The sequence below is a fragment of the Pituophis catenifer genome, unplaced genomic scaffold (genome assembly GCF_029215685.1).
Source record: "Pituophis catenifer annectens isolate HBS135680 unplaced genomic scaffold, rPitCat1.0.hap2 SCAF_2, whole genome shotgun sequence".
Classification (NCBI taxonomy): Eukaryota; Metazoa; Chordata; class Lepidosauria; order Squamata; family Colubridae; genus Pituophis; species Pituophis catenifer.
Genome location: NW_027256882.1, coordinates 146,847,126 through 146,872,571, shown reverse-complemented (window position 1 = coordinate 146,872,571; position 25,446 = coordinate 146,847,126). Strand labels below are relative to the sequence as shown.

At 43.6% G+C, this 25,446-nt stretch overlaps 1 protein-coding gene across 1 annotated transcript in view; it reads right to left on the bottom strand.

Moving 5' to 3' along the window:
- CACNG1 (calcium voltage-gated channel auxiliary subunit gamma 1) overlaps positions 1 to 14,534 on the bottom strand; it is a 28,007-nt gene extending 13,473 nt beyond the window's left edge. The window contains exon 1 of the mRNA XM_070934747.1: positions 14,166 to 14,534. Within this exon, the coding sequence (XP_070790848.1) occupies positions 14,166 to 14,409 (244 nt within the window). The 5' untranslated portion in view covers positions 14,410 to 14,534. The remainder of the gene's footprint in view (positions 1 to 14,165) is intronic.
- Between the last annotated feature and the right edge of the window lie 10,912 nt (positions 14,535 to 25,446).

The window sequence follows — 25,446 nt, the reverse complement described above, 5'->3', positions numbered from 1 at the left end:
TTGGTACGAGGATGAGAAAATGGGGGGGAGGCAAATTAAGCTATTCATATTGTTCAGCCGAAGCATTTGGCAGTGGGGAAAACATTAAAACACGACCCACATGGCTACAGCTAGGAGAACAGCTTCCTGTTTAATATCAGAACAATTGGAACTGGGCGATCTCATTTTAAGAGGCCTCGTCACTTTCAATCCACTCGCCGGAAAATGTGTGACTGAGCCGAGAAATCGAAGATTTGTGTCTACTGTTCTACCGCTCTCTGAAGCTCTTCTTTATGAACTTACGTCACAAAACAAAGGCGAGTGAGTTCGTACTGATATCATCTGTGGAAATTGGGTTCTTCGGTGTTGTTTGTTTTTTCTCAACATGCAGTAGTGATGATTGTTTTATTTGACTGTGGGCCAAAGGAAATAAAAGCACAGAAATAAATTAAAAGCAGATAATGATCACCAATCATTGCAAATCTATTGGGGGAGGGGGCGAGTTTATTTACTACTGGCCAAGATTTCTTACTTGTAGGATTGTCAACTCTTGATAGGGTACGATTGGGCTATCAGAATCACAGCATTTCTTAATTAAACAATTATTGCTCTAAAGACAATCACAGAAGCTTATGCTCAGATACCAGGAAAAAAAAAATACAGTAAAATAGCACAATAACCATAATCATAATAAAAGAAGAAAATGTATTATTCTGCTAAGGCAGTGGTCCCCAACCCCCGGTCCGTGGAGTACCTGGCACCGGGCCGCGCAGCGGCCGGGGGACATGAACGCTGAAGCGCAAAGGCTCCTGGGCCGTGTGCAAAAGCTCCTGGGCCGTGCGCAAAAGCTCCTGGGCCGTGTGCAAAGGCTCCAGGGAAGAGAGCCCCGCGCAGGTACGCACGTGTGGCCCAAAGCCCCCACCCCTGCGCGCGCTCAGCGGGCCACGGTAAAATTATCAAAGGCTGATTGGTCCGCGGCGATAAAAAGGTTGGGGACCACTGTGCTAAGGCAACATAATTTTGAGGTGTAGAAAATGATGCATGGTGTGGATAAAATAGATAAGGAGAAGATAATAAAGGAGAATATTTATAGCATAGGGCTGAAATGAGGGGTCCTTGCTTGTTTTCTTGCAGATGTTTCATTACCCAAAATAGGTAACCTAGATATCTAGTTTGTTTAATGAAACTTATGCAAGAAAACCTCAAGGAATCAATCCATAAATCACCAGGGGGGTAGATATTCCCAGCTTCACTATTAATAAAAAATGGAACTTTGAATCATATTAAAGCTATCCTCCTTACCCCTGCCTTAATTATTTAAAAGTTGTGCCCCATCATATTAATTAAGTCTAGCTTAGCCCAGCTTAGCCCAGTCCAGTCCAGTCTATTTCACGTTGCCCATCTTTTTGATGGGGACGACAAGGTAATGAAACCCTCTCCATTTAGTTCTGATAGGCCTTTCATCAAACTCCTGTTGTACAGAATTAACACTTGATCCTCTATGACTGTATCATTCCAGTCTGTCTATTCCAGACTGGCATCCTGCCAGGTTAGCATTCTACACAGGTGTCGATCAGGCAAAGGCAACCGGAGTTTTAATTTGAAAGAAATACCGTAAGGAAAGGCTGAAGCACCAGCAGCTACCACCTCAAACACAACACACATTCACTGGGGGTATCTTGCCTCCTAAATAGCTTGTCAAATGAATTTAATCAGAGGAGGGATTCACATACTGTAGCAACCAGTTGGCCCAGCACTGGAAATGCATGCTTCACTCGCGTGCGCACCATCTGTACATGCATGCGGCATCGCAAAACACGGCAATTTGCTCGCACGCACTGTCCACACGTATACGACACAGGGGTGGGTTCTACTTACCTTTACTACCGGTTCGCAACGGGGCCGCGCGCATGCGTAGAAGCGTTCTGATGACGTTGGGGTCAGTGGGCGGAGCCTCCCTCTGGTTTTACTACCAGTTCTATAGAACCGGTCTGGACCGGGGGCAACCCACCACTGGTATGATGTCAAGCAACACGGCAATTTGTTTGCACGCGCCATCCATGCATGTGTGTGGTGTCAAAAACACAGCGATATAGGATGGGATTGTGCCTGGGCGGGTGGGTGGCAGATTGCCACTACCGGTTCGCCTGAACCGATCCAAACCGGCTGAATACCACCTCTGAATTTAATGGATGAATTACAAATTTGTGCTCCTGAAGACAACTCCAGTTTGAAATTTGAAAAGATGCTGAAAAGCATTTTGCTAATGCAATATTAAGCAGAGTTATGATCATTTAATCTCCAGGTGTTCAGCTGATCTACAATGGCTGAAATAGCACCATGGTTTGCAAAACAGCCTGGGGATTTGAGTTTGTGAACATAAAGCATATTGTTCCACCTTAGGCAGCCAACTTCATCTGCAGGAGGAGGCGGCACCAGGGAAGAGTCCTCCTGTGGCTCCCTCTGTCTGGCCCATCTGTTAGAGAAGGCAGCACTCCTTGAACTTCCTTGCAACCTGAGGAGCTTTCTCTCCCCATTGTAGGGCTGATGTTTGATCCAGCTGTGGCTGCAGCTGTATTCCAATTGAGAAGAGGAGCATTCTGGCTTTTGCCCCAGGAAGGCAACAGAAAGTCTTGGGAGAGCTGACTTTGGAGGAAGCATGCCTGTGCTCTGCTATTGGAAGAGGCAGCATCTGTGTCTTCCAAGTTTCATAAAATGACAACGCTAATGATGATGTAACAGCAGAACAGCGGCTTATCAGGCATGCGGGGTTGGGTAGAAGGGTTACAGATGGGATTCAAAGAATGTTACTTAGATCTATGATGCCAGGGGCTGCCAGGAGAGGATAGATTAGATAGATAATAGATGACAGATGATTGTAGAGATAAATAGGTGGTGATGATGATGATGATAGATTAGATAGATAGATAGATAGATAGATAGATAGATAGATAGATAGATAGATGATAGATAGATAGATAGATAGATAGATAGATAGATAGAGATAGATAGATAGATGATAGATAGATAGATAGATAGATAGATGATAGATAGATAGATAGAGATAGATAGATGATAGATAGATAGATAGATAGATGATAGATAGATAGATAGATAGATAGAGATAGATAGATGATAGATAGATAGATAGATAGATAGATAGACAGACAGACAGACAGACAGACAGACAGACAGACAGACAGACAGACAGACAGATAGATAGATAGATAGATAGTATAGACAGAGAGAGATGATAGATAATACATTAACATAGAATATGCGCACACACAGAGGTTTGGATGGATGGATGGATGGGTGATGGATAGAACAAAGTGATTGATAAACAGGAAGGGAAACAGAATAGAAAGAGATAGATGTTAGATAGATGATAGATAGATAGATCAGAGGTGGGTTTCAGCAGGTTCTGACCAGTTCTGGAGAACCGGTAGTGAAAATTTTGAGTAGTTCCGAGAACTGCTAGTAAAAATTCTGACTGGCCCTGCCCCCATCTGTTCTCTGCCTTCCAAGTCCCAGCTGATCAGGAGGAAATGGGGATTTTGCAGTATCCTTCCCCTGGAGTGAGGTGGGAATGGAGATTTTACAGTATCCTTCCCCTGTCACGCCCACCAAGCCATGCCCACCAACCTACGCCACGCCCACCAAGCCATACCCACAGAACCTGTAGTAAAAAAATTTGAAACCCACCACTCAGGTAGATAGATAGATAAATGAGAGAGAGAGACAGAGAGACAGAGATACATACATAGATAGAGATAGATATTGATAGACAGATTCAATCAGCAGTACCCTTCATCTCCTAATAAGCTGCTTTTGAATTTGATTTGTGATATGGTAGGACAGTGGTAAGTTTGTGTATGTGGATGAGACAGAGTAAACAGAGGCCTGGCCGTGTGTAAGCCTAAGGTGCAACATGCTTTTTTCTTTGAAAGCTCCACTGAACACAGGGTAGTTTATTGCCAAGTGAGGATAGACGTATCAAGGCTGGAAATAACTATTTGGATTTCAGCCCTTGCTTTCCTGGGGAAATCAAGGCAAATCATGACATGACCTTATACTTTGCTTATCTTATTAAAACAATATTATGATTTGCAAAGCAATGTCATCTCTACTTTATGCAAATATATATAAGCTTAAGGGAAGCGAAATTAATTTAATGAATGTGTATCTGAAGCTATATTTTTTGAAGAACTGAGCTGAGCTTCAGGAAAAATAATACATTCAGCTGGGAAAAATCGTAACTGGCTAGTCCATTTCCTTTGCTCAAGTCAGTACTCTGGGTCCAGCGTAAACCTAAAACACAACCCCTCTTCTGAAAACCTTCCATCACCTTCTCATGAAATACCAGTTTACATTCTAATTTTTAAATTAACATAAAAAATTTTTTTAATGCTATAAGGGAGCTGGAAGTTAAGCAATTCTGCTCTCTAAGGGAGACTGAAGGCACATGTGATCCTGGAGAGCATGAACATGTTCAGATAAATGAAATTTAATCCCTTTTTTGTTATGTGGATTTAGGGTCAATGAAACTTTTTGTCAGGCTAAGATTTCTATTTGGAAAGCACAATCCCTCTTTCCTTATGGAGTGATAATATCAGTGTAAATTCACAACAAAGAATATCTCTGTGTCAAGGGGATTTATTTTTAATAAATATGGATTGATTGAAAAGGAAATAAAGAAGGGATATTTGTTAACTGGTTGACCTGGAAAAAGATAAGACAACACACTGCAAAATGGTATCCATTGCATTGCCCCTTAATGAGTATTTAATTGTTACTCTATTTTTAAAAAGTTTATTCTCTACTTATGGGATAGCCTACTTCCTGTTATAATGAATACAGGTAATCTTTGACTTATGACCACAATTCAGCCCAAAGATTTCCATTGCTAAGCAAGACAGTTGTCAAGTGACTTTTGCCCCATTCAATGACCTTTCTTGCCACAGTTGTTAAGTTACTCGCTTACAGTTGTTCAATTAGTAACACGGTTGTTAAGTGAATCTGGCTTCCCCATTGACTTTGCTTGTCAAAAGCTTGCAAAAGATGATCGTATGACCCCAGGACACTGCAACCATCATAAATATGAACCAGATGCCAAGCAGTTGGATTTTGATCATGTGACCACAGGGAAGCTGCAACGGTTGCAAGTGTGAAAAATGGTCATAAGTCACTTTTTTCAGTGCCATTGTAACTTCAAATGGTCACTAAATGAATGGTTGCAAGTCAAGGACTACCTGCATTGATGTGCTACTAAAACACGTATCATTGTATCTACCTGCCTTTGGCTTGCTCACTTATTGCTATGTTGCCTCTATAAAATACTTTAACAACAACAAGAACAACATACATTAGCTGGAAGACGTGGCTCTCGTTCTAAATTCTACAATCAGGCTTCTCACTCACTCATATTCTGTCCTTTGCAGAGCACTGGGATTCCCCATTAGCTGGAGGACTCTTAACCCTCAGGACATGACTAAGGTGGGAACAGGAATGGCCTCTTCCTGGTGTTCATAGACAGGGTGGATTAATTGTCTACCTATCTGTGTAGAGGATGGCTGAGATGAAAGGAATACTGTTAAGGAAATTGTTAAGAAAGACTAAAAGAGACTGTAAACAACACCTCAGCCCTGAGAAATGAGAAACTCTGAAAAAAGAGACTCAAACAACTCCACCTTGGTATAAGAGGAGACAGAGGGACACTCCGTCAAGCTTTCAAAATTCTGTTATTAAATCTGATACCGGGGTGTCTCTCTCTCTCTCTCTCTCTCTCTCTCTCTCTCTCTCTCTCTCACACACACACACACACACACACACACACACACACACACACACACAATCTCTCTCTCTCTCTCTTACACATACACACACACACATATATAAAATCTCTCTATCATCTGTCTCCCTCTCTCTCCCTCTCTCTCTCTCTCTCTCTCTCACACACACACACACACACACAATCTCTCTCTCTCTCTCTTACACATACACACACACACATATATAAAATCTCTCTATCATCTGTCTCCCTCTCTCTCCCTCCCTCTCTCTCTCTCTCTCTCTCTCTCTCTCACACACACACACACACACACATAATCTCTCTCTCTCTCTTACACATACACACACACACATATATAAAATCTCTCTCTCATGTCTCCCTCTCTCTCCCTCTCTCTCTCTTACACACACACACACATAAAATCTCTCTCTCTCTCTTACACATTCACACACACACACATATAAAATCTCTCTATCATCCCTCTCTCTCTCTCTCTCTCTCTCACACACACACACACACACACACACACACACAATCTCTCTCTCTCTCTCTTACACATACACACACACATATATAAAATCTCTCTATCATCTGTCTCCCTCTCTCTCCCTCTCTCTCTCTTACACACACACACACATAAAATCTCTCTCTCTCTCTTACACATTCACACACACACACATATAAAATCTCTCTATCATCCCTCTTTCTCTCTCTCTCTCTCTCTCTCTCTCTCTCTCTCTCTCTCTCTCTGTGTGTGTGTACACCGTTTCCCCCAAAATAAGACATCCCCTGATAATAAGCCCAATCAGAGATTTTGAGTGCATGGCAATAAGGCCAAGCACTTATTTCAGGGTTCAAAAAAAATATAAGACAGGGTCTTACTTTTGGGGAAACACAGGTGAATATATAATATATATAATCTCTCTCTCTCTATATATATATATATATACATATATATATATATATCTCATCTATTCATCTATCTATCTGTCTATATCTATCTATCTATCTCTATCATCTATCTATCGTCTATCTTCTATCTATCTATCTATCTATCTATCTATCTATCTATCTATCTATCATCTATCATCTATCTATATCTATCATCCATCTATTATCTGTCTATCTACCTTCTGATTAATCTATTTATTTCATGCATCCATGTTCATGCATCATCCATCCATCCATCCCTAAATCCATCCATCTTCCGTGTGTGCACACATTCCATGCTAAGCATCCTCACTGAGTGATCACATTAATCTACTTTGATATTACTGAATGAATTTAAAGCTCATAAACTACAGAGGTCTTAATAAAGCAGATTCCTAACAGTGCAGCTGGAGTCTATTTGGTGCCTCTGATGTATGTCAGCCATGTACCTGCACGGGGGTGGGGGTGAGTGGGGAATTGAGAAAAGCAATTCACGGCCCTCCGTTGCCTTTCAAATCTGCTCAGTAAACAAAGAGGCAATTATAGCGATGGTGAGTTAACTATGAGCCGCGTGACTGGAATTGATGGCTCTAACAAACATTGGTCTGCTGGGGAGTGAGGGGTGCAGGGTCAATGAACGTGCTTAGAGACCAATTTGATGGGCTTTCCTGGGATTTTAGTAAAATGGATTGTAAATAACAACACTGGCTGTTTTTTTCGGATTTTCCTGTCATCCAAGACTCTTTGGAAAGTCTCACATTTCTTCAGACTGGCAGATCCTGCAATTTGTTACTCGCCGCAATTATCTTTTATTATTTTTATAGTGCTCTCAAGACACTTAGTGCTTTGCAAAATTAAATTAAAGGGCTGAAAGCTTTGCAATCATCTGCTCGCTTTCCTGCTAACAAATGGCAAGCATTCAATTTGTCTTTAGACTCACTTTCTCTTGATAATCAGGGGCGCTGGGAATGGGAAAAGGCAATGCTCTGGAAGATAAATAGGAACTCCTGTGGTTCTCTCCATGCTGTGTTGGAAAACAATTCGAATGTTCCAGCCTCCGGCCATACAGGCTGTCACAGAATCCCAGGTACCCGGGTGTTTGTTGTGAAAACTCTTCAGAGGTTGTCTTTGTGGTTCTCGTTACAAGAGGACGGGGCCACTGTGAATGAGCCGTATCCACCTTGATTTATAGATTAATTCAGCTCCAGTCATTGCTGCTCAATTTATTTGCTCAGCTTTGACAAAACACCTTTTCCTGCGTGCAGCCACCTTTCCTTCTCTGTGCAATTAATAATTACCATATCGCGGTGAGCGCTTTCAATCGCTTGAGATGTTATGCGTTTCAACTCCACGTTAATATTATGAATCATAATAAATAACCAAAGAATCGTTCAGTGCGGTAGAAAGAATTCTTTACATGCGACGGAATGATTGATTCATAGACTGGTAGATTCCCAGCAGGAGTGGGCTTCAAAAATTTTAGCAAGGGGTTCTCTGCCTGGTTGCTGGGTGGGTGTGGCCTAGTCGGCCTCCTATACCATGGTGCAGCAGTGGTGGGTTGCCCCCGGTTCGGTCCGGTTCTATAGAACTGGTAGTAAAACCGGTGGGAGGCTCTGCCCACCTGCCACGACGCCATCATGGGTGATCTGTGCATGTGCAGAAGCTTCTGCGCATGCACAGGAGTGTGCATGTGTGTGTGTGTGAAGCAAACATGCGCACATGCTCCCATTGTGAACTGGTAGTAAAGGTAAGTAGAATCCACCTCTGTGGTGCGGTGGGTGTTTTTGCCCTCCTTTCCTCGAGCCTCTGGGAGAGTGAAAACGGCCTCCCCAGGCTCCGGAGGCCCTCTGGAGGCCAGAAAAAGGCCCGTTTCCGGCCTTCCCAAACTTCCAATAGGCCTGTTTTTCACCCTCCCTGAGCCTCCGCACATTCCCTGCACTTACCTGCATCCAAAACAGGCCGGGTGGGAACTCCTGGGAGGGGCAGGGTGGGAGGGGCCAGCCAGGAGTGGAATTTGGGGGTTTGCTGAACTGCACAGAATCTTAGCTAGGGGTTCTCCCAAACCCCTGGGAACCCCAAGCAGCCCACCCCTGATTCCTAGGCAAGTGGGTACATTGGAGAGTGGATGCCACAAGCAACAGGTCCTAGAGTTGCACTGATAGTTTCCATTCTGAGCTATGAGAATATACAGTGATCTTCCTTCAGGCCCTGGGAAATAGTACCTTAGTTAAGCAGCCCCAAATTTTTGGGAGCCAGGGACCAGTTCTGTGAAAAGTGGTTTCTCCGCAGACTGAGGATGTGTGGTTTCGTGTGCTGCCTGCATCCAGCAAGTACGCAAATCGTTCATTTAGCAACTGTTCAAAGTTACAGTGGCACTGAAAAAAGTGATCTATGACTGTTTTTTGCACTTACGACCATTGTAGCATCCCCATGGTCATGTGATCAAGATTGGAACGCGTGGCAACTGGCTTGTATTTATGACGGTTGCAGTGTCCCGGGGTCATGTGATCACCATTTGTAACCTTCCCAGCTGGCTTCTGACAAGCAAAGTCAATCGGGGAAGCCAGATTTGCTTAATGACCACATGATTCACTTAACAACTGCAGTGATTCGCTTAGCGACTATGGCAAAAAAAGGTGGAAAAATTGACGTGGGATTCACTTAACAACTGCCTTGCTTAGCAACAGCAATTTTGGACTCACGTTGTGAACCGGTAGTAAAGGTAAGTAGAACCCACCCCAGGACTAAGACCATTTTCTCACTTGTCCCTCACTACAAACCAGCTTATAACCCCTGTTTTCTGCCATAAACTGATGATGATTACTCTTTCCCAATCTATATTTATGACACTAGGCCGATTTGGTCTAGTGGTTAAGGCATCAGATTAGAAACCAGGAGACGGTGAATTCTTTGTCCTGCCTTAGGTATGAAAAATGGCTGGGTGACTTTGGGCCAGTCACTCTCTCAGCCCAGTCCACCTCACAGGGTTGTAAGGAAAATAAGAGGAGGGAGGTAATCTTGGATATGTTTGGTGCCTTGAGTTGTTTATCAAGATAATAAAGGAGAGATATAAATAAATAAATAAAAATAACTGTGGCGTTTCCAGTTTTTAAACAGAATTTTGCCTCTTGCCTGCTTCACTGACCAGTTGAAATAGTCAGGACTTGAGTTCTGCTTGCCAACTCTTAGCCCCCCTGACTCCTTTGACAGCTGGCAATCACCCTCCAGGTCCAAAGAAACTAGACACCGACTTCTACAAAGGCATCTGCACTTCAGGCTCCTTAGTGACATATATTTATAGTCTGGGCTCGTTAAGAAAGTGACTCAAGGTTCTGCCAGTTTTGTGTATTGCTAGGTCAAATTGGGATCGGAGCGACTGTGAGCGTTCTGGTCCTCCTGCCCTCCAGAAGCTCTGTACATACTTCGTACTGTTTTTATTCTTTTTATGTTCTGTGAGGCTTCCTAGAGGAGCGCCATAGCTATTGCCTTGCCTGCTGGCTTCCAACAATAGCAAGAGCAACAGCAGACTTATATGGTGCTTTACAGCCCTCTCTAAGCACTTTACAGAATCAGCCTATTGCCCCCAACAATCTAGGTCCTCGTTTTACCGACCTTGGCAGGATGGGAGGCTGAGTCAACCTTGAGCCTGGTGAGAATTGAACTGCTGGATTGCAGGCAGCCGGCAGTCAGCAGAAGTAGCCTGCAGTGCTGCATTCTAACCACTGTGCCACCACAACTCTTCAAGGACAATTGGGGGATTTGCTTAACAACTGCGTGATTCTCTTAAACGACTGTGTGACTTTGCTTAACAACCTCGGTAAAATTTGTTGTAAAATCGAGTCTGGTCATGGGATAACTCACTTTATGACCGCCCTTATTTAGGATAGAAATTCCAATCCCAATTTTGGTCATAAGAGGAGGACTAGCTATAGGTATTAGTGAGCTCCACCAACAGAGAGAGCGAGAAGGAAGAGGTTTTGATTGCAAAAGTATTAGTTGATGAGGGGGTGATACTGGAAAAATTTGAGTGTGAACCTAAATGTTTTGGCCAAGACAAAGATAAGCATGTTAAGAAAAGGCTATTTCCCTTGATGGGAAATTGGGCCATGCCATGGACTAATAGGTGAAGTCACACCCTCGCGATCACTGAATGGTAGAATTTTAATTTCAAAGGAAGAGAACACGACATATGAAGGTAGGTGATGAGGTTGCACAATGCAAGAAATTTTTCTTGAAAATAATTAAGAAGAATGCATAATATAAGTAGTCCTTCACTTACAACCATTCATTTAATGACTGATGGAAGTTTCAATGGCACCACAAGATTAACTTATGACTGTTTTTCACACTTATGACCGTTGCAGCATCCCTATTGTAACGTGATCAAAATTCACTTGCTTGGCAACTGGCATGTACTTATGACAGTTGCAGTGTCCCGGAGTCATGTGATCTGCTTTTGCAACTTTCTGACAAGCAAAGACAGTGGGGAAAGCAGATTCACTTAACAACAGTGTTATTCGCTTAACAACTGCAGTGAGTCATTTAACAACTGTGGCAAGAAAGGTCATAAAATGGGGCAAAACTTGCTTAACAACTGTTTCATTTAGCAACAGAAATTTTGGCTCCAGTTATGGTTGTAAACCAAGGATATTTGTAAAAATCTGCGTCCACATTGAGTAGACTGCAGGATAAACTCAAATGCAAAATAATAAATAAATAAATAAATAAATAATAAATAAACCACCCCACCCCAGTATTTTTTTTACTTGAAGGAGTTTGGACAGGCACAGCAAATTGTAGTGAATGAAAATGCACTTGTTAACACTTATTATTTTAAATGTATTGGCCGCCCAATTCCAATGGACTCTGGGCTGAACAACAAAGCTACGGAAAACATAAAAACAGCTAAAAAATTGAATCATGCAGAACGCCCAGATTTAAATAATTGATTGGACAACAAAAGTGACAAAACAAAACAAGGGCCATGGCAGAAATAACACCAACCCCAGGCCTAGGACCAAAGCCAGATTTTCAAAGCCTTCTGGCCCTCCAGGAGGGAGGGTGCCCTCTTTATCTCTGGGGGGGGGGGACACTGTTCTAGAGGGTGGGGGCTGCATCTCCTCAGTCGACACCGGGCGACAATATTCAATGGAAGGGACTTGGAGTACATTCACTCTGCTGGAACGTCCTGGGCGGGTGGCACCAGTTGGAGATAAGTGGTCTCTCAGATATCAAATTTTCTCCACAACCATTAAAAGAACCAGAAATAGCATGAGATTCTAATTGCTTCTTCCCTCCCTCTCCCTCTCCCTTCCCTTCCCTTCCCTTGGCAAAAATGTGAAAGCAATCTGGGTGATCCCACCTATCGCTACCTCCCTCCGAGATGTCTTCCCTCAGGACACAATATGGCAGCAGGAGTGGCCCCCCTGGGAGGCTGGAGCCTCTTAGCTTTGGGCCCCCTGACAGAGGCTGCTCCTTTGGAAGTCCTTCCCAATTCATCCTTCCTCCTAGCAAGATGCTGGTCCTGCTGGAAGCTTTAGTGAGTCGCCAGGACTCCTTCCCCTTTCTAATATTTGTGATAGTGAAAAATGAATGGTAGGGGTCCTCTGGCAGGGGCAGAGCTTGACAAAGGACTGTAGCTGGCCTCAGCTATTGCAAGCAAGGCAGAAAAGCTGGCTGGAGGTAGGGGTTTCACCCTGCATAGTGGGAGGCTGAAAGGAATAAGAATTCTATTCCTTGTCATCAGACTCCACTTGTAAATAGCAATAGCACTTAGACTTATATACCACCTCATACAGCCCTCTCTAAGTGGTTTACAGAGTTATTAAAAAATTATTAAAAAAATAAAATAAAATAAAATAAGTGGTTTACAGAGTCAGCCTATTGTCCCCAACAATCTGGGTCCTTGTTTTACCAACCTCGGAAGGATGGAAGGATGAGTCAACCTTGAGCCTGGTGAGATTTGAACTGCCAAATTGCAGGCAGCAGGCAGTCAGCAGAAGTAGCCTGCAGTACTGCACTCTAACCAGTGGTGGGATTCAAGTAATTTAACAACCGGTTCTCTGCCCTAATAATTTCTCCCAACAACCAGTTTGCCAAACTGCTCAGAAAATTAACAACCGGTTCTCTCGAAGGGGTGTGAACTGGCTGAATCCCACCACTGACTCTAACCACTGCGCCACCGCGGCTCATGCCCCCTTGCTGTCTTGTTTTTTTATTAAATGATTTTATTGCTATTATTTTTGCAAGCTACCTGATGTTTAACGATGGTTCAAAGTTATGGCACTTCTGGAAAAAGCGATGTATGACCTGTACTTGCACTTAAGACTGTCAGAACACGCTTCCCGCCCCCCAGGGTCACGTGATCAACAATTCAAGTGCTTGGCAACCGGCTCGCATTTATGACTGACTGGTCGCAGCATCCTGTGGTCAGATGATCATGGTTTGTGACCTAGTTTGCGGATTCCCAACAAAAAACACCCCTTGTGTTGATTCACTTAACGAACATCATAACAATTGTCGTAAAATCAGGTCCGATTGATTTTACGACTGCAATGACTTACAACCAAAAAAAAAAAAAAAAAGTCCCTGTCTCAGCTGTGATTGTAATTCGAGGACTACCTGTATGGTCATTCCGTCTAATTAGCCTACTGGATCATGTTCCCAATGCAGAATTCATACTCCAGTAGCCTTTATTTTCTCTGCCATTAAACCACACTTCCAGCCTAGTGGAATGGAAAAGACACCCCCCCCCATCCCGTCCCCTTTTTTTCTGAAACCAAACCGGCAATACAAAATATACAAAAGAGTAGCTGGAGAGTGAGCTCTCTTCCTGGCATCAAAACCCTTGGAAATAATCAAAATGGAATCTACGTATCAACCGTGCGCAATATGATTCAAACACAATACTGGAGGGCCTAGGCTTCGAAGTGTGCAGAATCTATTGAAACCTTGATCAATTACGTGAGAAACGTGGAGATATTTTCCCAGAACTTTTTTTTGCACTCAATCGCATTCCCATTCTTGAGATGGAACGCCGATAATCTATTAGGTCTGTGACTGCCCATTCTCTCTGGTTTTCTTTTAATGCATTTCCCCACCTCGACAAAACCAGCAGGAAATAGCCTGGAAAATTCATGCCTGTAGTAGGAAGTAGCTCTATAATTTATGCCAAGAGAGACAGAACCTCAAAGAAGCCTGGCTAGGTGGCTCGGTGGCTAAGACACTGAGCTTGTCGATCAGAAAGGTCGCCAGTTCGGCGGTTCAAATCCCTAGTATAGATCTCCTGCATGAGCAGGGGGTTGGGCTAGATGACCTCCAAGGTCCCTTCCAACTCTGTTATTCTGTTACCTTCAAGTGAGAACAAACAGCTCAGGGGGTTAACCTGAAAGCAAAACTCAGGGCCAAACCGCACGCCTTAAAGCAAGTGTTTCACGGTGCTTAGGGATCAGAGCAACCAACATACCTCCTGGCAGGCTTATGGGCCCACAACCCTGTTCCTTCTCCATCTTGTTTTCTTCAATGTAGATCCGTTTGATACAGAGCCTCCATAACCCAAAGTGAGCCGTCTCACAGGTAGTGTTGTATTCCTCCACCTTAGGATTCAGCACAGCCCAATGATCGGTCACCACTGCCGTGAACATCAAGGCAACCCCTATCAGAATAATAGCAAAGGTCACCCGGACTTTGAGAGCTTTGCCTTCGGTCATGGCTGGAAAATGTAGGGTAGAAAGAGGGGCTTAGGTGCTGCTTTTGCTCCTCTGGCAAGGAGCACCGAGAGTTGCCGGAGGCGTCTCCCAAAAGGCTTGGTGTAACTAAGCATGTTCAAATGTCAGCCCTGCTATCCCAGAGGGGAGGAGGTTGGGGGCTGGGGGAAGACGGGCAGTCGGCTGCGGGTACACCTGTTGAGATCCATCAGATGACGGGGCTGGCTTGGACTGAGGAACTGCTATTAATGTATAGAAGGGATGGAGTCACCAGGGCTGTTCGAATTACAGGATAGGTAGGGAATTCCAAACCCAGACGCAAAGCACAACTGTGTGCAAAAAATGATCCCTTCACCATGCTCCCTCACCCCAGTTTGCATGACACTGTGGTTGTGTGCATACTGTTCAAGAATAGTCAATGAATACTGGTTGTAACAGCAGAACTGGAAATGTTTGTCCTACTCTCCAGCTAAGTCAAATGTTCCATCAAGAAAAGCTGAGTTGTCTTTCTAGACTTAAATGTTGGCTTGTATGTGTGGTCGCTTTCACATACAAGCAGTCTGTCTTGGCTGCTCACACAGAGGGGCAAATGAACCTCAGGAATTCACCAGTTGCTACTTAATAGTTTTTTTGTCTCGTTCCAGTACATTGTGCCCTCAAAAGAAGCTTTTGATTTTTCTTACTGAATAATAGTTTGCCGACCGGAACTGGGAAGAGTGAATGGCTTTTACCCACTGGTTTTCATGCCCAAGCGAGGCCTAGAACTCACAACCTCCTGGTTTCTAAATCAGTATCTAGAATAGTGTTTCCTAAGACCACACACCTTAAAATGGCTAAGGTTGGAAAAGACTGACCTAGAATGTTATTATTGTTCCGCTACACAAAATAAAATGCAGCAAGACTGCAGAAACTATTCTGCAGAAGGGATGGATGGTACAAGATGAGCAATATTTGACCAGCACAGTGTGACTTCATGCTGAGTAGGAAGTATGTAGGCCAGATGTTTGCTCTTCAGCAGATCACTGAGGAACAGATGAATGTGAGGAAGACTACTGCACAATTTTTGATCTAGTTAAAATATATATAAAGAAATGAATAGGCTCATTTATATGTTATCTTTATTGCTTTATTAGATAGATGAATAAAATTAACTTAAAACACTACAAAAAAGAGAAAAAAATAAACAGATGTCCAAAAAAAAAGAGGACACACCCACAAACATATATACACGCATGTATCTTATAAAAATTTTGAACACACAGAATAATATTAGTCTTTTTTCACATAGGTAGGAAGAAAGGTCAGAGGTGGAGAGTGAATCCATCTTAACAATTCAAGATTTTAAATAAGGTCTGGTGTCTGGCAGAATATTTTTAACAGACTACTCTTTAGCTACTCTCCGTATATGGTAAATCTAGAGTTTTCATCAATTGATTAATTCCAGATCTTTTGATAAATTGTTCAATAACACATTAACTTCTTTAAACCCTTTTTTCTTAGCATCCCATTAAAAATATATTAAGCTACAAAAAGAGGATAAATGTAGTATATGTGTCAATTTTCCTTCCACCATATTGCCATACTTCCTACGTATGAATAATGATCTATGACTTATCATTTTGTTGTTTGTATGTACACTGAGAGCTTATGCACTCGAGACAAATTCCTTGTGTGTCCAATCACACTTGGCCAATAAAGTCTTGTCTTGTCTTGTCTTGTCTTGTCTTGTCTTGTCTTGTCTTGTCTTGTCTTGTCTTGTCTTGTCTTCTCTTGTCTTCTCTTCTCTTCTCTTCTCTTCTCTTCCATTCATTCCACTCCACTCCACTCCATTCCACTCCACTCCACTCCACTCCACTCCACTCCACTCCACTCACCTCACCTCACCTCACCTCACCTCACCTCCATTCCAATCCAATCCAATCCAATCCAATCCAATCCAATCCAATCCAATCCAATCCAATCCAATCCAATCCAATCCAATCCAATCCATTCCATTCCATTCCATTCCATTCCATTCCATTCCATTCTATTCCATTCCATTCCATTCCATTCCATTGTACTTGACATTCAACTAATCCTTCAATCCTCAAGGTTACAATGCATGGTGAATATGCTGAATTTTGGAACAGTTTGCCCTGCACTGAAGATTGCTGAATATAAGGGTAGTGAATGCATGACAGCTCTTGAAGAAGCTAATTGGGGAGAAAGAGGCATTAATACAACTCATGAAAAGTTCACTCACCTCTCTGATTTGCCAATGACACTGAGATGATCAATCACAACATCAAAGAAGATGAAAACTGTTTAAACAAGCTAAATGAAGCGGGTAATGCAGTTAGCTTAAAGATCAATAGAAACAAAACTCAATATATGCGCAACTGATTTTGCCAATACCAGAAAATGAAGCTTGGAAATGAGCCAATAGAAGATGTGAATTCTTCCATCTAGCTTGGTCAGGAAATCAATATTTCATACAAAATTGACCAAGAAGTATCACGAAGGAGAACTGTAGCTCAGCTCAACTCAGCTCCGCTCCGCTTTAATGACATAAAAACATTTCCCCAGAAGATGGGAAACCCCAAGACAAGAGCAAATACTTTCCACACCTTGACCTTTGCAGCAAGAACCTATGGATGTGAGGTGAGGAACTGTCAGAAATCAGATATAGAAATGTTTGGAGTCACATTGTGCACAATGGAAAGATAAATGCTAAAGATCTCTCTTGGAAATAGAGTTGGAAATGAAGAAATTCAACAACCGTTTCAAAGACGTCATAAAAACAGCATTAAGAATGGAAAGATTGTATAAAAGGGCAAGGCATATTGTATATTTATCTGACAATAAGCGGACACAAAAAGTGACAGGATAATGGATCTATAATTACACGGCCTGTTTGGAAGACCTCCTACAAGATGGAGAAATAGATGCCCCCAAAAGGTCTTCGTTCCAATTGGACAACATAGTGAAAGATTGAATTAAATATAGGTATTTGTTGAAGTTGTCAATGTAGAAGCAACTCTGTTCAGATCCAGTGTATAAAGTGATAGAAACGGAAAGTAAAATGCTGTGCATGGGTCAGAAAATCTAAACCTAATTTTATTTTTTTGCAAGGAATGTTAGAGAGTCTGTATGATGCAACAAGGAGAATGGCGTATGGAGCTTAAATTAATGCATCAACCAAAGAGGTTGTTTTTCACAATAAAAATTTATTATAAATAAATATTATAAATAATCATAAATATTGTGTGCAGAAGTGTCCTTCTAACCACTTGGTTAAAAGGAAATAAATGTTAGTTATGTCAGGAGAAACATAGAAATAAATTAGATGAATGTGGGAATCGAGTACTCAAGAAGTGTTTATGGTAAAACAAGAAAAGATAATCAAGAATGAATGGATGATGAGAAAAAAAAAAGAGTCTCTATGGATTTTACTCCACTAGATGTTGCTGACTATCAGGGTGGAGCCCATCTCCATTTCAAGGCCAGTGAACCAATGCTGTCCGAAGACATGTCCACGGTCATGTGGCCAGCATGATGTTGTGAAGCATTGTTACCTTCCCACTGAAGTGGTACCTATTTATCTACTTGCATTTGCATTCTCTCAAACTGCTAGGTTGACAGGAGCTGAGGTGAGGATGGGTGGTCACCCCATCACATGGCATTCATGTCTCGAATGTGGGCTGCTGGATTTCCAGTTGACAAGCCCAACTTCTTGTCAGTCCAGCTGACACTTTAACTACTATGACCAATAGAAAAAAAGTTTGTTGAATTAGTTGGGTTATATTGAGAGCCTGAGTGCAAAATGAATGAAGGAAAAAAATGTTAAATGAGTCAAGAAGAAGGGGAAGACTGAGAAAGTCTTAGCTGGATGAAATTGATGAGATTCTGCAAAAGAGAGAGATGAGATGTTCAATAAACAAAAGAGGAAGTGTGAAGAAGATGATGGACATGGTGGCTGTTTTTCAAAAATAGAAACGTATGGAGAGGTATAATGGATATATAGCATAGCTTGCATCAGCAGAAGGGGGCAAAAGTTATTTAATGACATATCATTCAGAAGTGTGGCAATACAATATTCCATGAGTTTGGATTAAATATCAAAATGAAAACTCAAAGAAGGCAACAGCAGTAGTTTGGATTGGGTAAAACTGAATTAATTCTTCCTCTAAAAAGTGCAGGGTTTTAATTTTTACATGAGAGAGCTCTTGAGCAGAATTTTAATTGTTAGGTTTTGGGGATGAGATTAATTCTGTTGCATCAAATATCAATCCAATAAAGTTGGCAAGAACTGTCAGGAATCACTGGCATGATTGTTGTCTGTAACAGAGAATGCGCTGACAACAGTTGCAGCTAGGAAAAAAAAAAGCTAATGTTTGAATAGCAAATGCCACTTTGCATTGAGTCTAAAAACCAGATTTGCTCCAAGTCTATATTTTAAATGCCAAAACAGATACTGTGTCTGCAACTGTAAAGACACATTAGCATCAGCACAACTGACTTGCAAGCCTCAAGGACTGTAAAAGTGGAATAGGGTGTGAAAATCTAGTTTACCAAACTGACTGATGTCTAAAAAAAAACAAATTAACAGGTTAATTTGAACAATGGCATCATTAAATCTTTGTCTTATTCTCTTCAGGCCCCCTTCATTCCCCTCTGACCCCAGCTTTCATGAAAACTATTAACTGCAATTAAAACACACACATATACATGCATATACACATGTGCTTGGAGAGAGAGAGAGAGAGAGAGAGAGAGCGGGAGGGAGGGAGGGAAGGAGAGGGAGAGAGAACTGTCTAATTGTTTAATATTCTTGGCACATCTTGTATTGGTTCCATATTTATGCTTCAAAAGGCAATAAGCTATTCCATCCATTGAAACGTTATTGTCTTGTGGGGATGGGCAACAACGGCAGATGTTTTCATGGAGGGCCACCTAAACAATCATCCCAACTGGCTATAACAAGGGCCATTCTTGCCTTCAGTTCAAGATTTTCACCCCAATGGATTCATATTCATTCACCTCAAAATCCTTCAATTGTAATAGAAAATGCAGGAGAACATAGGGCATTGGTTAGGCCAGGGGTCAGCAACCTGCGGCTCCGGAACTGCATGAGGCTCTTTGGGCCCTCTGCTGTGGCTCCCTGTCAGGTGATCCCACCATTGGCTGGCCCCGCCCCTCACCCTCCCCTCCCAGTCACTGCTCGCCTCGCCTGAGAAAGTAAGGGCGACGGTGGGGGATGGAGAAGCAGCCAGGGCAGAGACAGAGAGATGCAGAGAGAGGGGGAGAGAGAGAGAGACATAGAGAGATACAAAGAGAGGGGGGAGGGGGGAGAGAGGGAGGGAAGGGAGAGATATGTCAAAAGGATTTTGTGGTTCCCGGTGTTTTTAAACAACTGGTTCTCTGCCCTAATGACTGGCTGGGTAGGTGTGGCTGGGGGGGGGTCATGTGACTGGTGGAAGTGAGTGATATCAAGTTGGCCACACCCACCCAGGTTTTGTGGCTTCCAGTGTTTTCTTTTCTGTGGGAAACAGGTCCAAATGGCTCTTTGAGTATTTAAGGTTGCAGACGCCTGGGTTAGGCCAAGCAGAATATCTCCTTTGCTGAATTACCAGCCCGAGGACTTGTAGAAAAAACAAACATATTTGTCTGGCTACTCATAAGGCCAAGGGATGTTAACGAAGCTGGGAGAAAACCCTAGGAGATGAGCAAAGGCTCTGCAGAGCAAAGGCCAGCATCAAATAAACCCATAGAAGGGACTTCTTAGAAAGTAAACGTGTTTATGAAATGTTGCCTCATAGTTCTCTCAATGCACCATTGCTTTTAGTTCCACTTCATTGGCTCTGAGATTTTGTGCCATATTTGACCTCACATGCACCAATCACCTGTATGTTTAGCCCCCCCACCACACACACACTCACACTCACACAGACATTCCCTAATGTGTATAACTCTGTAAGAAGGAGTTGAATTCCCACCTCTTTTGCTGACTCCAGTGCCATAATAAACTCTTTGTGCTTCATTGGATGTGTTATGTATTGATACTTTTCAGCGGGAGATTCAAACCTGCTTAAGTTTCTGATTGGCTGACAGTCCCTCCAGGATTGTATATAAGGAGGGCTGCAGCCTCTGAGTTTTTGCTGAAGTCTCACGGTATATTAAAGAGCTGTTGTCACTTGCCTGCTTGTGCCTCTCGTCATTCCCGAACCACTTCAGGATGGGTGCCCCGATCTCTGATATAATTGAACTCTTGGGGAAATCTAAGAAATTTATCTGACAAACCAGTGTAACATCTTTTATCAAGATTCAGAAAAAGCCTGCAAATATAAACCAACCCTCAAAAACAGATCTATAGTCTAAATTTCCCAAAGTACACCTTGTCATCCGAATTCTTCCCTGGGAGGGGATGGAACACAACTCTGTTAATCCTGGGGTATACGTGAAGAGAAATGTGGTGTCACCAGGCAGCCTTGCCGGCCTTGCTGGAGCTCTCTGCTTGTTTATCCTTACGAAGCCAAGGAGAATGTGGCACTCGGACAGGTGCTGCGGCTGCAGAGACTAAAATTGCTTTTGACTCACAGCCGAGTCTAAAGTATCCTGTTCCCCCTACATAGTTGAACACATGGATGTCGATTTCACAAAATCCCTACGGAGCATAGTTAGCACTTGGCAGCAACTATCGAAGGGCAAAATACAGAGAAAGGGAGGAAATATACAGGTAGCCCTCGAGTTACGACCACAGTAGAGCCCAAAATTTATGTTGCTAAGTGAAATATTTATTCAGTGAGTTTTGCCCCGTTTTATGACCTTTCTTGCCACAGTTGTTAAGTGAATCACTACGGTTCTTACGTTAGTAACACAGTTGTTAAGTGAATCGGACTTCTCCATTGACTTCGCTTGCAGAAGGTCACATGACCCCAGGACACAGCAATTGTCATCAATAGGAACCAGTTGCCAAGCATCTGAAGTTTGATCATGTGACCATGACGATGCGGCAATGGTCATGTGACCAGCTGCAATGGTGTGAAAAACGGTCATAAATCACTTTTTTTCAGTGCTGTTGTAACTTTGAACGGTCACTAAAGGAACGGTTTGTAAGTCAAGTAAAACTTAGTGGTGTCGGGCACTCTAATGCTCACAAAAACCAATCTGCATTTTGTCAAAACTGGCTGAAAGTTAAAGTAAAGCATGAAACAAATATGCTAAAGCCAGACTGAATTATTTTGCTGCCTGAAACGAGGAATCAAATGTCGCTGTTTGATACCCTGTTCAAAAGCTGCTCGAGAGCTGAATCTTTCTTCAGCAGCGCTGTTGGGGCAGGGTCTCCCTCCTTACCCTCAGCTCAAAAGGCAGTACAAAGCTGACTGACCAGCACATAGTTCCCTCCTCCAGCACCTGTGAAGGGGATAGGCTTGACAAACACTTTCCATAGAGGAAAATTCTCAAGAGTAATATGGTGCAACGTGATATCTGTATATTTCTGAATCGCCAAGGCGCCGTAGATAGTTTTCTGCCCTCCATATGGGCTCACGAAGGGGCCCGGGGAGATATTTGTGAGGGTGGGGGAGTTATTTCTGAAGAAGGTAGGGCCCCTTTCAAGCATGACGTCAAATATCCATTTAGGAGGAACTCAGGGCTTTTTTTTCTTACAGGAACAGCTGCCTTCTCTAGGGTGGAGAATACCAGGTACTACCCCTGGAGTTTGAAATTTTACATTACAATTGACAGAAGAGGGCACTGAAGGGAGGGAATCAAGAAAACCAATGGGGGTGCTTGGGGAAAAAAATCAGTCCATCTGGTTTGCAAATTACTAAGTAAAAAACTCCATTGAAAATGTACAGATTGTCCTCGATTTAGCAACCATTCATTTAGTGACCATTCAAAGTTACAATGGCCTTGAAAAAAGTGACTATTTTTTCCACATTTATGACTGTTGCGACATCCCTGTGGTCACATGATCAGAATTTGGAAGCTTGGCAACTGGCTCCTATTTATGACCGTCGCAGTATCCCGAAGTCATGGGAGCCCCCTTCTGACAAGCAAAGTCAATGCAGAAGCCAGATGCACTTTGCAGCATAACAACTGAATTGATTCACTTAACGACTGCAGCAAGAAAGGTCGTAAAGTGGAGGCAAAATTCACTTACCCACTGTCTCACTTAGCAACAGAAATTTGGGGGTCCGGCTTCAGGCCTGGGTACAGCACGGAAACGGCATTGGTCGCGTTGGTGGATGATCTCTGGAGGGCCCGGGATAGGGGCTATTCCTCTATCCTGGTCCTATTAGACCTCTCAGCGGCTTTTGATACCATCGACCATGGTATCATGTTGCGCCGGCTGGAGGGACTGGGAGTGGGGGGCACCGTTTTGCGGTGGTTCTCCTCCTATCTCTCCGACCGGTTGCAATCCGTGTTGACAGGGGGGCAGCGGTCGACCCCGAGGCGCTTTGTTTGTGGGGTGCCACAAGGGTCGGTCCTCTCGCCCCTCCTGTTCAACATTTAGGTGAAGCCGCTGGGTGAGATCATCCGTGGTTTTGGGGTGGAGTTCCATCAGTTCGCTGATGATACTCAGTTGTACATTTCCACCCCAGACCATCCCAATGATGCCTTGGAAGTGATGTCCCAGTGCCTGGAGGCCGTGCGGGTCTGGATGGGGAGAAACAGGCTTCGACTCAACCCTTCCAAGACCGAGTGGCTGTGGCTGCCGGCGTCCCGGTATAGCCAGCTGACGCCATCGCTGGTTATTGGGGGCGAATCATTGGCCCCCACGGAGAGGGCCCGCAACTTGGGTGTCCTCCTGGATGCGCGGCTGTCTTTAGAAGGGCATATGACAGCCGTGGCCAGGGCGGCTTTTTGTCAGGTTCACCTGATACGCCAGTTGCGCCCCTTTCTGGACCGGGACTCCCTACGCATGGTCACTCAAGCACTCGTCACATCTCGTCTGGACTATTGTAACGCTCTCTACATGGGGCTCCCCTTGGGGTACACCCGGAGGCTCCAACTGGTGCAGAATGCGGCTGCGCGGGGGATTATGGGAGCGACGGGGCACTCCCACGTGACTCCTCTCCTGCGCGAGCTGCATTGGCTTCCGGTGGACTTCCGGGTGCGCTTCAAGGTGTTGGTGATCACCTTTAAAGCGCTCCATGGCTTAGGGCCAGGGTACTTACGGGACCGCCTTCTGCCACCAATAGCCTCCCACCGGCCAGTTCGCTCCCACAGAGAGGGCCTCCTCAGGGTGCGGTCGGCCAGACAATGCCGGCTGACGACCTCCAGGAGGAGAGCCTTCTCTGTGGTGGCACCTACCCTATGGAATAATCTACCCCCAGAGATACGAGTGATCTCCGACCTCTGGACTTTTCGTCGGGCCCTAAAAACTTATTTTTTTCAGTTAGCTGGTCTGTCTTGATTTTAGGGTTAGTTTTAAAATTTTAATATTGATTTTAATTGACAAGTTTTAAATTATGGGCCAAATTTATAAATTATTTTAACTTTATTTTTAACTGTGATGTTATGTATAGATGTTTTTATCTTGGCTGTTCACCACCCTGAGTCCGAAAGGAGAAGGGCGGTATAGAAATTTGAATAATAAATAAATAAATAAATAAATAAATAAATAAATAAACAAACAAACAAACTGTGGTCGTAAATTGAGGACTACCTGTATTGTTTACTCTTCCTCCTTCATATTTCTCTGTCCTTGTGAGGGTTCTATGTTTCCCAAGGACTGGACACAGTCCAACATAGAAGATAATGGCACACCATGCTTTATTGCAGCCCTTCCTGTTGCCCTGGGTTAAACTCAGGGGTGAAATCCAGCAGGTTCTGGAGAACCGGTAGCAGAAATTTTGAGTAGTTCGGGGAACTGGCAAATACCACCTCTGGCTGGCGCCAGAGTGGGGTGGGAATGGAGATTTTGCAATATCCTTCCCCCAGGAGCGGGGAGGGAATGGAGATTTTGCAGTATCCTTCCCCTGCCACACCCACCAAGCCATGCCCACCAAGCCACGCCCACAGAACCTGTAGTAAAAAAAATTGGATTTCACCACTGGTTAAACTCCACCGTCCTAGGTTTCCCAAGTTGATGTATCCAACCATCTTTGATGGTAAATCTGTAGAACAAGTAGAAGTCTTAAAGTGGCACACAGCCTTTGCTTCCCTCCAGCGTTCTTACACTTGTTGGCCTGAGGTGATACCTCAACGGGATTGCTCCTCTTCTTGTTGCTGCTGTGCTCCAGGCTAAGTTTTAGGACCAGCTCCAAGCAGGAATCACACCACAATGAGCTGCTTACCATAACTTGTGGACTTGGCAGTGGAGTGATAGCCCTCTTGCTTGCGGGTAAGAGTTGTGCATTCCAGATGTCGCTTCCCACTGGGCACATCTGTTTGCCATTTTCTTAACTCAAAGGAGGTCTCTTACAAGCCCCCCCCTTTGAAAGCTAAGGGCCTGGGTGGGGTGAGGCTGCCTCTGGACATGGAAAGACTTGAAGGTACTGGGGTCCAGCAAGAACCCCTCTTGATCTTGGAAGAGCAAATTTAGTTACCACTTAGAGAGATGTATGGCTGTTCTTTTATTTCTGCTATTCCTTCTTTAGTTTCCCTACCGTAAGAAATAACAGAATAACAGAAGGGACTTTGGAGGTGATTAGAATGTAATTCACCAAAATAGCAACATACTCTGGAGCCACTCAGAACCACTGAGCTTAGTCAGACTTGCCCAAGTAAGTGCACATATTTACAGAGGTTTCCACCTCAAGCCCAGCATGCAGAATTGCACACTAACCAGAGAGAGGATGGGCAGGGTCAGATTAACAGAGTTGGAAGGGACCTTGCAGGTCATCTAGTCCAACCCCCAGCCAAAGCAGGAGACCCTACACAATTTCTGACAGGTGGCAATCCAATTTTTTCTTGAAAGTCTCCAGTGATGAAGCTCCCACAACTTCAGAAGGCAAGCTGATTTCCTTCTTCATTGGCTGATTGTTCTCACTGTCAGAAAATTCCTCCTTATTTTTAGGATGAATCTCTCCTTGATCAGTTTCCATCCATTAT